A 13,265-nucleotide genomic window follows, 5' to 3' on the forward strand; every position below is an offset into this window, starting at 1 on the left:
AAATAGTCTTTGAACGTTCACTCTATCTATCCCCTTCATCATTTTATAAACCTCTATTAAGTCTCCCCTCAGCCTCCTCCGCTCCAGAGAGAACAGCCCTCGCTCCCTCAACCTTTCCTCATAAGACCTACCCTCCAAACCAGGCAGTATCCTGGTAAATCTCCTCTGCACTCTTTCCAGCGCTTCCACATCCTTCTTATAGTGAGGTGACCAGAACTGCACACAATATTCCAAATGTGGTCTCACCAAGGTCCTGTACAGTTGCAGCATAACCCCATGGCTCTTAAACTCCAACCCCCTGTTAATAAAAGCTAACACACTATAGGCCTTCTTCACAGCTCTATCCACTTGACTGGCAACCTTTAGAGATCTGTGGATATGGACCCCAAGATCTCTCTGTTCCTCCACAGTCTTCAGAACCCTACCTTTGACCCTGTAATCCACATTTAAATTAGTCCTACCAAAATGAATCACCTCACATTTATCAGGGTTAAACTCCATCTGCCATTTTTCAGCCCAGCTTTGCATCCTATCTATGTCTCTTTGCAGCCTACAACAGCCCTCCACCTCATCCACTACTCCACCAATCTTGGTGTCATCAGCAAATTTACTGATCCACCCTTCAGCCCCCTCCTCTAAGTCATTAATAAAAATCACAAAGAGCAGAGGACCAAGCACTGATCCCTGCGGCACTCCGCTAGCAACCTGCCTCCAATCCGAAAATTTTCCATCCACCACCACCCTCTGTCTTCGATCAGACAGCCAGTTACCTATCCAATCGGCCAACTTTCCCTCTATCCCACATACAGCTGTGAACCTTAAGTAGACAGTCTACAGGTGCAATTAATATAAATATATATTGTTTTTCTTGTTTAAGGGGAATGTTTAAAATTTCAGATTTATTCCGCCGGCAGCCGGTGTGTCTGGTAAACATTTAGCTCAAGGGTGCGAAAGCAAGTTAGTTCCTCACTTTCAGCTAGCAATTTGTTACTTCGATAGAGCTAATGGACTTTTGTTTGTACAAAAAGTTCCCCAGGGATTTCTAACTAGAGTGATTGACAGGGCCATGTGATAATGTAAAAGATTGGGTCCGTGCAGAGTGAAAGGGGCTTTTGCAGTTGCAGCTCTGCTGAAGTCGGAGGAATGTGCAGGCTGTTCCTGAAAACTCTCTCTTTCTCTCTCCACAAATCTCTCTGAAAGCTTCGAGACTGTTAACACAATTTATGGCAAGTATATTTATGGTTACTAACTGTGTTTAAAGTGGCATTTATGTCTCTAAGAGGAGTGTTGCTTATTTGGAGGTAAAATGTAAAGTCCCCATAGTCTCAAAGGGGAGAGCTGGTAGGTGGTGATTTAACCTGAGGGTCACCACACCTCAGGTAAGGGGCAAGGTTCAGAAGGCAGACCTTCATGAGTAACCTCAGCTGGTACGGGAATTGAACCCGCGCTGTTGGCATCTCTCTATATCACTGACCAGCTGTCCAGCCAGCTGAGCTAAACCACATTATTTATACTTCATATATCTTCAGATGTGGCATCTGGAACCAGCTAACTGATAGTCACAAAACAGATTCTGATCTGTGAATGTTTGTGACAGTGTAGAGGGAGCTTTACTCTGTATCTAACCCCGTGCTGTACCTGTCCTGGGAGTGTTTGATGGGGACAGTGTAGAGAGAGCTTTACTCTGTATCTAACCCCGTGCTGTACCTGTCCTGGGAGTGTTTGATGGGGGACAGTGTAGAGGGAGCTTTACTCTGTATCTAACCCCGTGCTGTACCTGTCCTGGGAGTGTTTGATGGGGACAGTGTAGAGGGAGCTCTACTCTGTATCTAACCCCATGCTGTACCTGTCCTGGGAGTGTTTGATGGGGGACAGTGTAGAGGGAGCTTTACTCTGTATCTAACCCCGTGCTGTACCTGTCCTGGGAGTGTTTGATGGGGACAGTGTAGAGGGAGCTCTACTCTGTATCTAACCCCATGCTGTACCTGTCCTGGGAGTGTTTGATGGGGGACAGTGTTGAGGGAGCTTTACTCTGTATCTAACCCCGTGCTGTACCTGTCCTGGGAGTGTTTGATGGTGCTCAGTGTAGAGGGAGCTTTACTCTGTATCTAACGCCGTGCTGTACCTGTCCTGGGAGTGTTTGATGGGGGACAGTGTAGAGGGAGCTTTACCCTGTATCTAACCCCGTGCTGTACCTGTCCTGGGAGTGTTTGATGGGGGACAGTGTAGAGGGAGCTTTACCCTGTATCTAACGCCGTGCTGTACCTGTTCTGGGAGTGTTTGAGGGGGACAGTGTAGAGGGAGCTTTACTCTGTATCTAACCCCGTGCTGTACCTGTCCTGGGAGTGTTTGATGGGGGACAGTGTATCTAACCCTATGCTGTACCCGTTCTGTGAGTGTTTCCTGCACTATGTTAATGTTGTGCTCTTTAATTTTCTCAGGATGATGCACAAAATAAAGTGGAATGTCTGGTGACCTCGCTACACCACCGAATCTGCAACGTCAGCTTTCCAGTCTTCAGATCACTGATGCAGGTACGTCCTTCTGACCAGGCAAGGCAGACTGCACTTGGCAGGCTATCTGGGGAAGGGTTTACTTCCCCCCACCCTTTCCATTAGTTACTTGCTGCTGCATGTTCCTCTGGGCCTCTGTTCCAGACAGAGCTATTAATTGAGCTGGGTCTCAGCACTGGTCTCTGGTGATAAGGAATTGCCACTTAGAGATGAGTTTAATACATTGTCCATTCATTCACTATAGTCAGTAAATGCCTTCAATCCACTACAGTCAGTGATCCTAGTCTGAATCCCTCTGATTAGAGCTAATCTCACGGAGGGAAAAAATTCATCCCAATATCCTGCAGCCCCTGCTGGAAAGTACGTTCATCCGGGGTTGGAGTTTCATTCAACTGTGCTGCCTGCCACGGTTAACTAGCCCGATCGTTATCTTTTCTATATTCATTCCTGGGACATGGGCGTCGCTGGCTGGCCAGCGACCTGTTGGACTTTAACCTGGTGTTGTGAGACTTCTTACTGTGCTTACCCCAGTCCAACGCTGGCATCTCCACATCACAACATTTATTGCCCATCCCTAGTTGCCCCTTGAGAAGGTGGTGGTGAGCTGCCTTCTTGAATCGCTGCAGTCCTCGTGCTGTGGGTTGACCCACAATGCCGTTAGGGAGGGAATTCCAGGATTTTGATCCAGCGACTGCAAAGGAACGGCGATACATTTCCAAGTCAGGATGGTGAGTGGTTTGGAGGGGAACTTGCAGGTGGTGGTGTTCCCATGTATCTGCTGCCCTTATCCTTCTAGATGATTTGATTTGATTTGATTTATTATTGTCACATGTAGTAACATACAGTGAAAAGTATTGTTTCTTGCGCACTATACAGACAAAGCATACCGTTCATAGAGAAGGAAAGGAGAGAGTGCAGAATGTAGTGTTACAGTCATAGCTAGGGTGTAGAGAAAGATCAACTTAATGCAAGGTAGGTCCATTCAAAACTCTGACAGCAGCAGGGAAGGATCTATTCTTGAGTCGGTTGGTACGTGACCTCAGACTTTTGTATCTTTTTCCCGATGGAAGAAGGTGGAAGAGAGAATGTCCGGGGTCCGTGGGGTCCTTGATTATGCTGGCTGCTTTTCCCGAGGCAGCAGGAAGTGTAGACAGAGTCAATGGATGGGAGGCTGGTTTGCGTGATGGATTGGGCTACATTCACACCCTTTGTAGTTCCTTGCGGCCTTGGGCAGAGCAGGAGCCCAGACCAAGCTGTGATACAACCAGATAGAATGCTTTCTATGGTGCATCTGTAAAAGTTGGTGAGAGTTGTAGCTGACATGCCAAATTTCCTTAGTCTTCTGAGAAAATAGAGGCGTTGGTGGGCTTTCTTAACTATAGTGTCGGCGTGGGGGGACCAGGACAGGTTGTTGGTGATCTGGGCACCTAAAAACCTGAAGCTCTCGACCCTTTCTACTTCGCCCCAATTGGTGTAGACAGGGGCATGTTCTCCTTTACACTTCCTGAAGTCGATGACAATCTCCTTCATTTTGTTGACATTGAGGAAGAGATTATTGTTGCCGCAACAGTTCACCAGATTCTCTATCTCATTCCTGTACTCTGTCTCGTCATTGTTTGAAATCCGACCCAATGTGGTGGTGTCGTCAGCAAACTTGAAAATCGAATTGGAGATGGAAGTGGTGATGGGTTTGGAAGGTGCTGTCCAAGGATCTTTGGTGAGTTGCTGCAGTGCATCTTGCAGACAGTACACACTGCTGCTACTGAGCGTCGGTGGTGGAGGGAGTGGATGTTTGTGGATGTGGTGCCAATCAAGTGGGGCTGCTTTGTCCTGGATGGTGTCGAGCTTCTTGAGTGTTGTTGGAGCTGCACCATCCAGGCAAGTGGGGAGTATTCCATCACACTCCTGACTTGTGCCTTGTAGATGGTGGACAGGCTTTGGGGAGTCAGGAGGTGAGTTACTCGCCGCAGGATTCCCAGCCTCTGCTCTGGAAGCCGCTGTGTTTATATGGCTGGGTCCAGTTGAGTTTCTCTTGTTTAGGCTCCTGCAGGAAGGGTGTTTACGAAAACGGGCTACCTGAATTACATTGGAATTTTGAAATTGCAATCCACCGAGGAACAGGCTGGAGGAGAAGTGAGAAAGGATCTTGATAAGTGATGGCAATGCAGTGATGTCTGTGTCTTGTTGAAGCTTTTCAGATGCAGTTTTATGAGGAGGACAGGGCCTCCTGTCTGACCCGTTAGATGATCTGTTTGCTTTCCCCACAGGTGACCTTTCGACTGGAGTTTGAGTTCCATTGTTCTCTCCTATTGGATGAAGTGGAGCTATTCCTCAGTGTTACCAGGTCAGCGCCAAGGTCACTGATTTCTTCTTCCACTAACTCTCATTTGCCACTCACCTGATGAAGGGGCAGCGCTCCGAAAGCTCGTGCTACCAAATGAACCAGTTGGACTTTAACCTGGTGTTGTGAGACTCCTTACTGGTCTACTTTGGCAAGCTAGGAGCTGGAGGGACGCAGGACTAGATTGGTCTCGTGGCAACGCCCGAGGAATGGTTGCGTACACAAGGCACTGGGCTCATCCAAAACTTTGCCTCCTGTCTTCTAGCTTGTAACAAATTCCATTCGTTCATCAACCCCCCCCCCCCCCTGTCCAACAACACCCAACTTCAGAGAATATAGAATCATAGCATCCCTACAGTGCAGAAGGAGGCCATTCGGCCCTTCGAGCCTGCACCGACTCCAATCCCACCCAGATCCTATCCCCCCACGTATTTACCCTGCTAGTCCCCCTGTCGCTAAAGGGCAATTTAGCATGGCCGATCCACCTAACCTGCACATCTTTGTGGGAGGAAATCGGAGCACCCGGAGAAAACCCACGCAGACATGGGGGGGACATGCAAACTCAGTGACCCAAGCCGGGAATCGAGCCCGGGTCCCTGGCACTGTGAGGCTAAAATAGACCCAATTTACTCAGCTTCTCATCATGGGACAACCCTCTTGTCCCAGGGAGCAATCGAGTGAACCTTCGCTGTACGGCCGCCAGTACAGGAATATAGTTTCTGTAATCGGACTCTGAGGGAATATTGACTGCGTCCGTGTAACATGCTCCTTTCCCCATTACTGTCTGTCCCTTTGATGGAAGCCCTTGACTGATACAGCAACTTCGCTGAGCGAAACGTGAGGGACATTGGGTAGAAGGGGAGGGGTCCATACGTAGTGTTTGACCTGGAGGGTCTGCCTCTCCTCGGTGGAGTTCAGTGCCTCCAGTGTTACTGAAAACGTGCCCCTTTTTTGCAGCGATAGTACGGAGATGAATGAGACCCTCCACGACAACACCGTCTACATCTGCGCTGCAGTGCGTTACGAGTCTGACCTCCTCCTCACCAGGTTAGTGGCACCCACTGAAGCCAGCTTTGAGAATGAGCATCCCCACTCAATAGATCATTCTGTTTCTAAAGTTAAAGTTTATTTATTAGTCACAGGTAAGGCTTACATTAACACTGCAATGAAGTTACTGTGCCGTGTGTTCTTCGCCTGTGTGTGGCCTTATGTTGCCTCCCCTTCTCTTTGTCCTGTTCCTTTGTAAACTGTAGAAGCGTCCCCCCTTTAAGGGGGGCTGGGGGAGAGAGGGGGGGGGGGTGTTTCCCAATGGCCACGTGACCGGCAGGGACCCTATGGACCCTCATGGCGGTAAGCTGAGCCAATCGGCAGGAGGGTGTGGACCGCGGGTGGAGGAGGGACCAGCAGATGGAGCCAGGGAAACGAATAGAGTAGGATGTTTGTTAGTTTATTTATTTTAGTGTCACTGCAATGAAGTTACTGTGAAAATCCCCTAGTCGCCCACACTCCAGCGCCTGTTCGGGTTACACTGAGGGAGAATTTAGCACGGCCAATGCACCCTAACCAGCGCGTCTTTCGGACTGTGGGAGGAAACCGGAGCACCCGGAGGAAACCCACGCAGACACGGGGAGAATGTGCAGACTCCGCACAGACAGTGACCCGAGCCGGGAATTGAACTTGGGTCCCTGGTGCTGTGAGGCTGCAGTGCTAACCACAGTGCCGCCCTTTGTAAACTAGTCTTACCTTGTTGTACAGGGATATCTTTATTCTGTTGGCAATAAAGCCTTTATTGTTAAAGCTGTATCAACTCGCTCTCGATCTATTACATAAATTTGATTTGATTTATTATTGTCACATATATTGGGACACAGTGAAAAGTATTGTTTCTTGCGCGCTATACAGACAAAACATACCATTCATAGAGAAGGAAAGGAGAGAGTGCAGAATGCAGTGTTACAGTCATAGCTAGGGTGTAGAGAAAGATCAACTTAATACAAGGTAGGTCCATTCAAAACTCTGACAGCAGCAGGGAAGAAGCTGTTCTTGAGTCGGTTGGTACGTGACCTCAGACTTTTGTATCTTTTTCCCGATGGAAGAAGGTGGAAGAGAGAATGTCCGGGGTGCGTGGGGTCCTTGATTATGCTGGCTGCTTTCCCCGAGGCAGCGGGAAGTGTAGATGGAGTCAGTGGATGGGAGGCTGGTTCCCTGGTTATGTGACTGTCCTGAAGAAACTTGACCCTTTTCTGTTTGTTCTCTCCATGGTAGCTGCCAGATGTTTCCGATTATTTTCAGGTTTCCGATTAAGGCGGGATTTTGCTTGTGGTTTATTTTGGTCCGTTATCTCCGTGCTCCTCTATGTACCTGCTTGAAATTGGCTTTGATGGATGCTGCTCAAAGCTCCACCCTTTGCGGCTCTCATGTGAAATGAGCCTGAGGCTGTCCCAGCTCGCTGGTGGCTACCCTCACTCAGCGAGACCCCAGAATAGCGAGCGAGAGAGGAAATAAAGCCAGCCGAGAGAGCCAGGCTGAGGCTGGGATTTGTGTATATTGTCGTAGGGTCAGGGTGGGTGGGAGATTTATCATGTTTTGATTGATTTATTATTGTCACATGTATTAGTATACAGTGAAAAGTATTGTTTCTTGTGCGCTACAAGGACAGAGCATACCGTTCATAGAGAAGGAAAGGAGAGGGTACAGAATGTAGTGTTACAGTCACAGCTAGGGTGTAGAGAAAGATCAACTTAATGCGAGGTAGGTCCATTCAAAAGTCTGACAGCAGCAGGGAAGAAGCTGTTCCTGAGTCGGTTGGTACGTGACCTCAGACTTTTGTATCTTTTTCTCGACGGAAGAAGGTGGAAGAGAGAATGTCCGGGGTGCGTGGGGTCCTTGATTATGCTTTTCCCGAGGCAGCGGGAAGTGTAGACAGAGTCAATGGATGGGAGGCTGGTTTGCGTGATGGATTGGGCTACCCTCATGACCGTTTGTAGTTCCTTGCGGTCTTGGGCAGAGCAGGAGCCCAGACCAAGCTGTGATACAACCAGAAAGGATGCTTTCTATGGTGCATCTGTAAAAGTTGGTGAGAGTCGTAGCTGACATGCCGAATTTCCTTAGTCTTCTGAGAAAGTAGAGGCGTTGGTGGGGCTTTCTTAACTATAGTGTCGGCATGGGGGGACCAGGACAGGTTGTTGGTGATCTGGACACCTAGAAACTTGAAGCTCTCGACCCTTTCTACTGCTGCTTGTATTTTTACTTGTGTATATTGTGGTAGGGTCAGGGTGAGGGGGAGATTTATCATGTTCTCAAATCTGTACAGATTCGCTAGGAAGCCGAGAGGAAATAATCCAAAATTGGGACCGTTCATTAGCAGAGAGGCGGTTTGATGAAACAGTGTAATTTCATAAAGGGAAGGGACAGAGGAGATAGAGATAGAGGTTGTTTATAGTAATGAAGGGGTCCTACTCTAAGAGATGTAAAAATAAACTGGAGATTTATAGGAGCAGGAGGAGGCCATTCAGCCCCTCAAGCCCACTCCGCCATTCAATAAGATTATGGCTGATCTGTGGCCTAACTCCATGTACCTGCCCTCAGCCCATATCCCTTGATGCCCTGCTCAATAAGGATGTGTCTATCTCAGACTGAAACCTAACAATGGAACCAGCATCTACCGCCGTTTGAGGGATAGAGTTCCAAACCTCCCCCACTCTCTGCATGTAGAAGTGTTTCCAACATCTCTCCTGAATGGCTTGGTCCTAATTTTTATATGATGGCCCCTGGTTCTGGAGCCTTCGACCAGTGGAAACAGTTTATCCTTATCCACCCTGTCCTTCCCATAGACGTCTATCAGATCACCCCTCAACCTTCTGAATTCGAGAGAATAAAGGCCTCATTAGTCTAATCTCTCACCGTAACTTAACCCCTGAAGTCCAGGTATCAAAGGAGAAAGCAGGGGAAACCCCTTCACACAGATACGATGGTGAGTTTTGAGGGGCGTCTGGACAAATACATGAATAGGATGGGAATAGAGGGATGTGGTCCCCGGAAGGGAAGGGGGTTTTAGTTCAGTCGGGCAGCATGGTCGGTGCAGGCTTGGAGGGGCCGAAGGGCCTGTTCCTGTGCTGTAATTTTCTTTGTTCTTGGAAGGTTGACTCTGTGGAATGTGCAAGCAGGTTAGAGACTGAAGGCAGAGACTGGGTCTACACTTAAGAATGGGTTCGATACGGGGGATAAAGGAATATGGGGACAGGAGAGGAATATTGATCCAGCGAGTGAGGAGGGTAAACTCCAACATGGACCAGTTGGGCGGCATTGCGTAGTTTCAGCGTAATTCTAATTTAGCTGTGCATGAGGTCAGAAGCAGAGAGTTGAAGATATTCTCTTTGTGCGACTGTTGCTCGGAATATAATGATTAATGTAATGAAGATGGCTGTGTCCAATGGCATTGTTAAAGTGAGCTGTTTTCTCCCGGCAGTGAATCCAGTCTCCAGCGTTACGAGGTGCAGCCAACCACAGAGTCAGTGCCTGAAGAAATCCATCCTGAGTTCAAACATACCTTTAAGGTAGAGATTACTGCCCGAATGTTTAAACTAAATGTTTCTGTTGTCGGTGACTGAATATGCCTGTGTTGTGACCTTCCCTGACACCGAGGTACGCTGCACAGAGAAAGGGTGAGTGGGTTCGGGGTCCTCTCCTGTGCCCCAGCCTTCCCGCTCGCTCTCTTCTCCATCTGTCGGTGATCTGGAGACCCACTATCCGCATGGCGGCAATTAAATCTACATGGATTCCCTAACCCTGAGTTCACTGAGTAAATGCTTCACCCTCTGGGGAGCTGAGAGCCAGGAACGTCCGCATTTCTGGCTGTTACCAGTCAAAGACCAAAGGCACTTGAGTTTAATTGCGGTTTCTGGATTAGCGAGGGTAACTCAGCCAGAGTTTCTGCTCCTGATCACGATTTTGGGTGGCATGGTGGCACAGTGGTTAGCACTGCTGCCTCACAGCCCCAGGGACCCCGGTTCGATTCCCGGCTTGGGACACTGTGTGGAGTCTGATTATTCTCTCCGTGTCTGCGTGGGTTTCCTTCCACAGTCCGAAAGACGTGCTGGTTAGGTGAATTGGCCGTGCTAAATTCTCCCTCAGTGTACCCGAACAGGCGTGTGGCAATTAGGGGATTTTCACAGTAACTTCATTGTAGTGTTAATGTAAGCCTTACTTGTGACTAATAAATAAACTTTAAAACTTTCCAGTTCCTCTGTGAGGAGGGGGACAGGAGACCATTCAGCCCCTTGAGCTCACTTGAGCAACACCAGTTGCCTTGTATCTGAATTTACCCAGCTGAGTTCTGTAAATCCCTTGTGTTGGGATGTTGAGTAATTGTAGACTGGTGCCTGTAAAATTATAAAAAATTGTAAAAATGCTCAGAGATCCCTTCAAAAAGGTGATGTTTTTTCTGTGCTTAGAAAGTTTAAAAAAACAGAAGTACAGACAGAGCCCAAAGTGAAACGAGACGTGGATGCGGCTGTTACTCTGGCAGTTCCTCTCTTTTGTCCCACTGTCTCCTTCCTTTTATACCTGTGATGACATATCCTCCCCACAATATGATTGGTCCCTAGTTGCCAAAACCATCAAATCTAAATCTAATAGGTTGCTGGTATCCAAGTGTTTGAATTAAACCGATTGGCTGGATTTAAAAAAAAATCAAAAGCCTGTTTCTTATCTTGGCAACACTGCTGCTTGGCCCTCCAATAGAAATGTTTCACTTGGGACACTCTGTCTGTACTTGCAGTTTTAAAAAAACAGCACCTTTTTGAAGGCACAATGCAAATACCTCCGAGCATTTTTATATTTTTTGATAATTTTACAGACACCAATCTACAATAACTCTACTCAACTTCGCCCAATAACAATCTATCCACCTTAGTTTAGAAATGTTCAGTTTGACCTCAGTCTGACAGACCACTTTTGATGAGGTCGGTACAGCACGGAAGGAGACCATTTGTGCGGGTGGAAGTTCTAGATCCTTACGGGCAAACGGCTAGTTGACACTTGTCGCTGGGGGGGGGGGAGGGGGGGGGGAAATGAGGGGGGCTGTGGAAATGTACCCCGGCAAAGGTCGGTGCCTGGAGAAGAGGGAAGAACATTGTGAGTGTTGATGGGGAGAGATTCTACGTATGCTTAGCGCTATTTGCTTCAGTCTATGCAAAGACTTTATCCATGCAAAGACTCCATTTTAAGATATCTCTGCCTATGCAATTACATTGAAATGCTAGACTGTGGGGGTTAACTAACACTGCTAACTTGACTACATTTTAAAACTCAGAAGGCATGCTGGGTTAGCTGGAAATTAACTGCATTCCTGAAGGGTACACAGCACACAAAACAAGTCCTGCAGCTGCAAAACTTGTTTTTTTCTAGACACTTACAATAACAAGATAAGGGTTGAGATATAGTTTGGATTTTGGTGTGTGTTCCCAGTTTGTTTCAAGATCAGTTCAGTGTGTACAGTACAGGGACTGGCTTTGCTTAGAAGCCAGTCTCCAATGTTTGCTTTTCCCTTTTACTGCTTCTGTCATGATTAAACTCCATCTGCCATCTCTCCGCCCAAGTCTCCAACTGATCTATATCCTGCTGTATCCTCTGATGGTCCTCATCGCTATCCGCAAATCCACCAACCTTTGTGTCGTCCGCAAACTTAATAATCAATCCAGTTACATTTTCCTCCAAATCATTTATATACATTTAATTTTCTTCAAGTTCTTTTCAATAAGATAAGTTCACTTTAAAACCCGTACCCAAATACTGTCCCCTCGTCTATTCGAACAAATGAATGGACCCAACAGGTGGGGAGGAGTAAACAGGGACTGTGTGCTTGCTTCCCTCAGGTCCTGAGCCCAGGGATCCTTGTCCCCAAGGTAACATCCTGGGTGATGTTGAACCTGGATTAAGATCTGAGAGCGAACTGTAGACGTTGGAACAAAAACAGAAAATGCTGGAAAATCTCAGCAGGTCTGACAGCATCTGTGGAGAGAGAATAGAGCCAGCGTTTCGAGTCGAGATGATCCAGACTCAAAACGTTGGCTCCACTCCCTCCCCATTCTCTGCTTTTGTTTCAGATTCCAGCATCCGCAGTATTTTCTTTTTATTCTTTATGTAGACATTGGAACACATATCAATCCACAGCACAGTCGAACATTACACAAAGCAACCACTTCAATTTGCTTCCTATCTTTGGAATCGGTACGTTAGTGAGTTACTGCGGGATCTTTGAAGGGCTTCCTAAGAAACACACCAAGCTGTCTGCGGCGTTCTGGCATTGCCACATGGGTCTGCCATCTTTACCACATCCTCATTTGTGGGTTTTGTTTAGATCAAGAACCTTGGCTGCTTCCTTGCTGAAGATTTGGAAGCTAAAATCTACATTCCCACCATGACCAGCGCACACTATCACATTTCGGTGGTCACCACCGCCTTTACAGAGCCGGTGAGTAAATGTCCAGAATCCCAGAAACTTCCCCCGTCTGTTAAATGACAGACACACTGGTTCATTATGCACGACGGCACAGTGGGTTAGCACTGCTGCCTCACAGCGCCAGGGACCCGGGTTCGATTCCTGGCTTGGGTCACTGTCTGTGTGGAGTTTGCACATTCTCCCCGTGTCTGCGTGGGTTTCCTCCGGGTGCTCCGGTTTCCTCCCACAGTCCAAAGATGTGTAGGTTAGGTGGATTGGCCGTGCTAAATTGCCCCTTAGTGGCAGGAGGACTAGCTCAGGTAAATAAATGGGCTTGTGGGGATTGGGTCTGGGTGGGATTGTGGTTAGTACAGACTCGATGGGCCGAATAGCCTCCTTCTGCACTGTAGCGATTCTATGATTATTCCCAGCAGAGCAGTCAGGTTTGAATGTTGGAGTTAGTGAGGGAAGGAATATGGGGCGGAACTTTCCTGTCGGCCTGCCACAGGAATCGTGGGGTGGGCGGGGGGGGGGGGGGGGTCTCGGAGAGGGCAGCAGTTGGGGTGTTGCACCTTGTCCCAGTTGGCCTGTGCTGCAGACAGTCAGTTTTTGCACGGTGATCTGTTAGATAATGCATGCGGTGTGAAGTTAGAACATAGAACATAGAAAGTCACAGCACAAACAGGCCCTTCGGCCCACAAGTTGCGCCGATCACATCCCCACCTCTAGGCCTATCTATAGCCCTCAATCCCATTAAATCCCATGTACTCATCCAGAAGTCTCTTAAAAGACCCCAACGAGTTTGCCTCCACCACCACCGACGTCAGCCGATTCCACTCACCCACCACCCTCTGAGTGAAAAACTTACCCCTGACATCCCCCCTGTACCTACCCCCCAGCACCTTAAACCTGTGTCCTCTCGTAGCAACCATTTCAGCCCTTGGAAATAGCCTCTGAGAGTCCACCCTAT

General features: G+C 48.0%; 1 protein-coding gene across 1 annotated transcript in view; it reads left to right on the forward strand.

Annotated features, from left to right (window-relative positions):
* Positions 1-13,265, forward strand: part of itga10 (integrin, alpha 10) — a 177,623-nt gene that overhangs the window by 144,929 nt on the left and 19,429 nt on the right. Inside the window, exons 21-25 of the mRNA XM_078204773.1 lie at positions 2,442-2,534; positions 4,781-4,857; positions 5,812-5,901; positions 9,323-9,410; positions 12,215-12,328. Of these exons, the coding sequence (XP_078060899.1) occupies positions 2,442-2,534; positions 4,781-4,857; positions 5,812-5,901; positions 9,323-9,410; positions 12,215-12,328 (462 nt within the window). The remainder of the gene's footprint in view (positions 1-2,441; positions 2,535-4,780; positions 4,858-5,811; positions 5,902-9,322; positions 9,411-12,214; positions 12,329-13,265) is intronic.

The sequence above is a fragment of the Mustelus asterias genome, unplaced genomic scaffold (assembly GCF_964213995.1).
Source record: "Mustelus asterias unplaced genomic scaffold, sMusAst1.hap1.1 HAP1_SCAFFOLD_443, whole genome shotgun sequence".
Taxonomy (NCBI): Eukaryota; Metazoa; Chordata; class Chondrichthyes; order Carcharhiniformes; family Triakidae; genus Mustelus; species Mustelus asterias.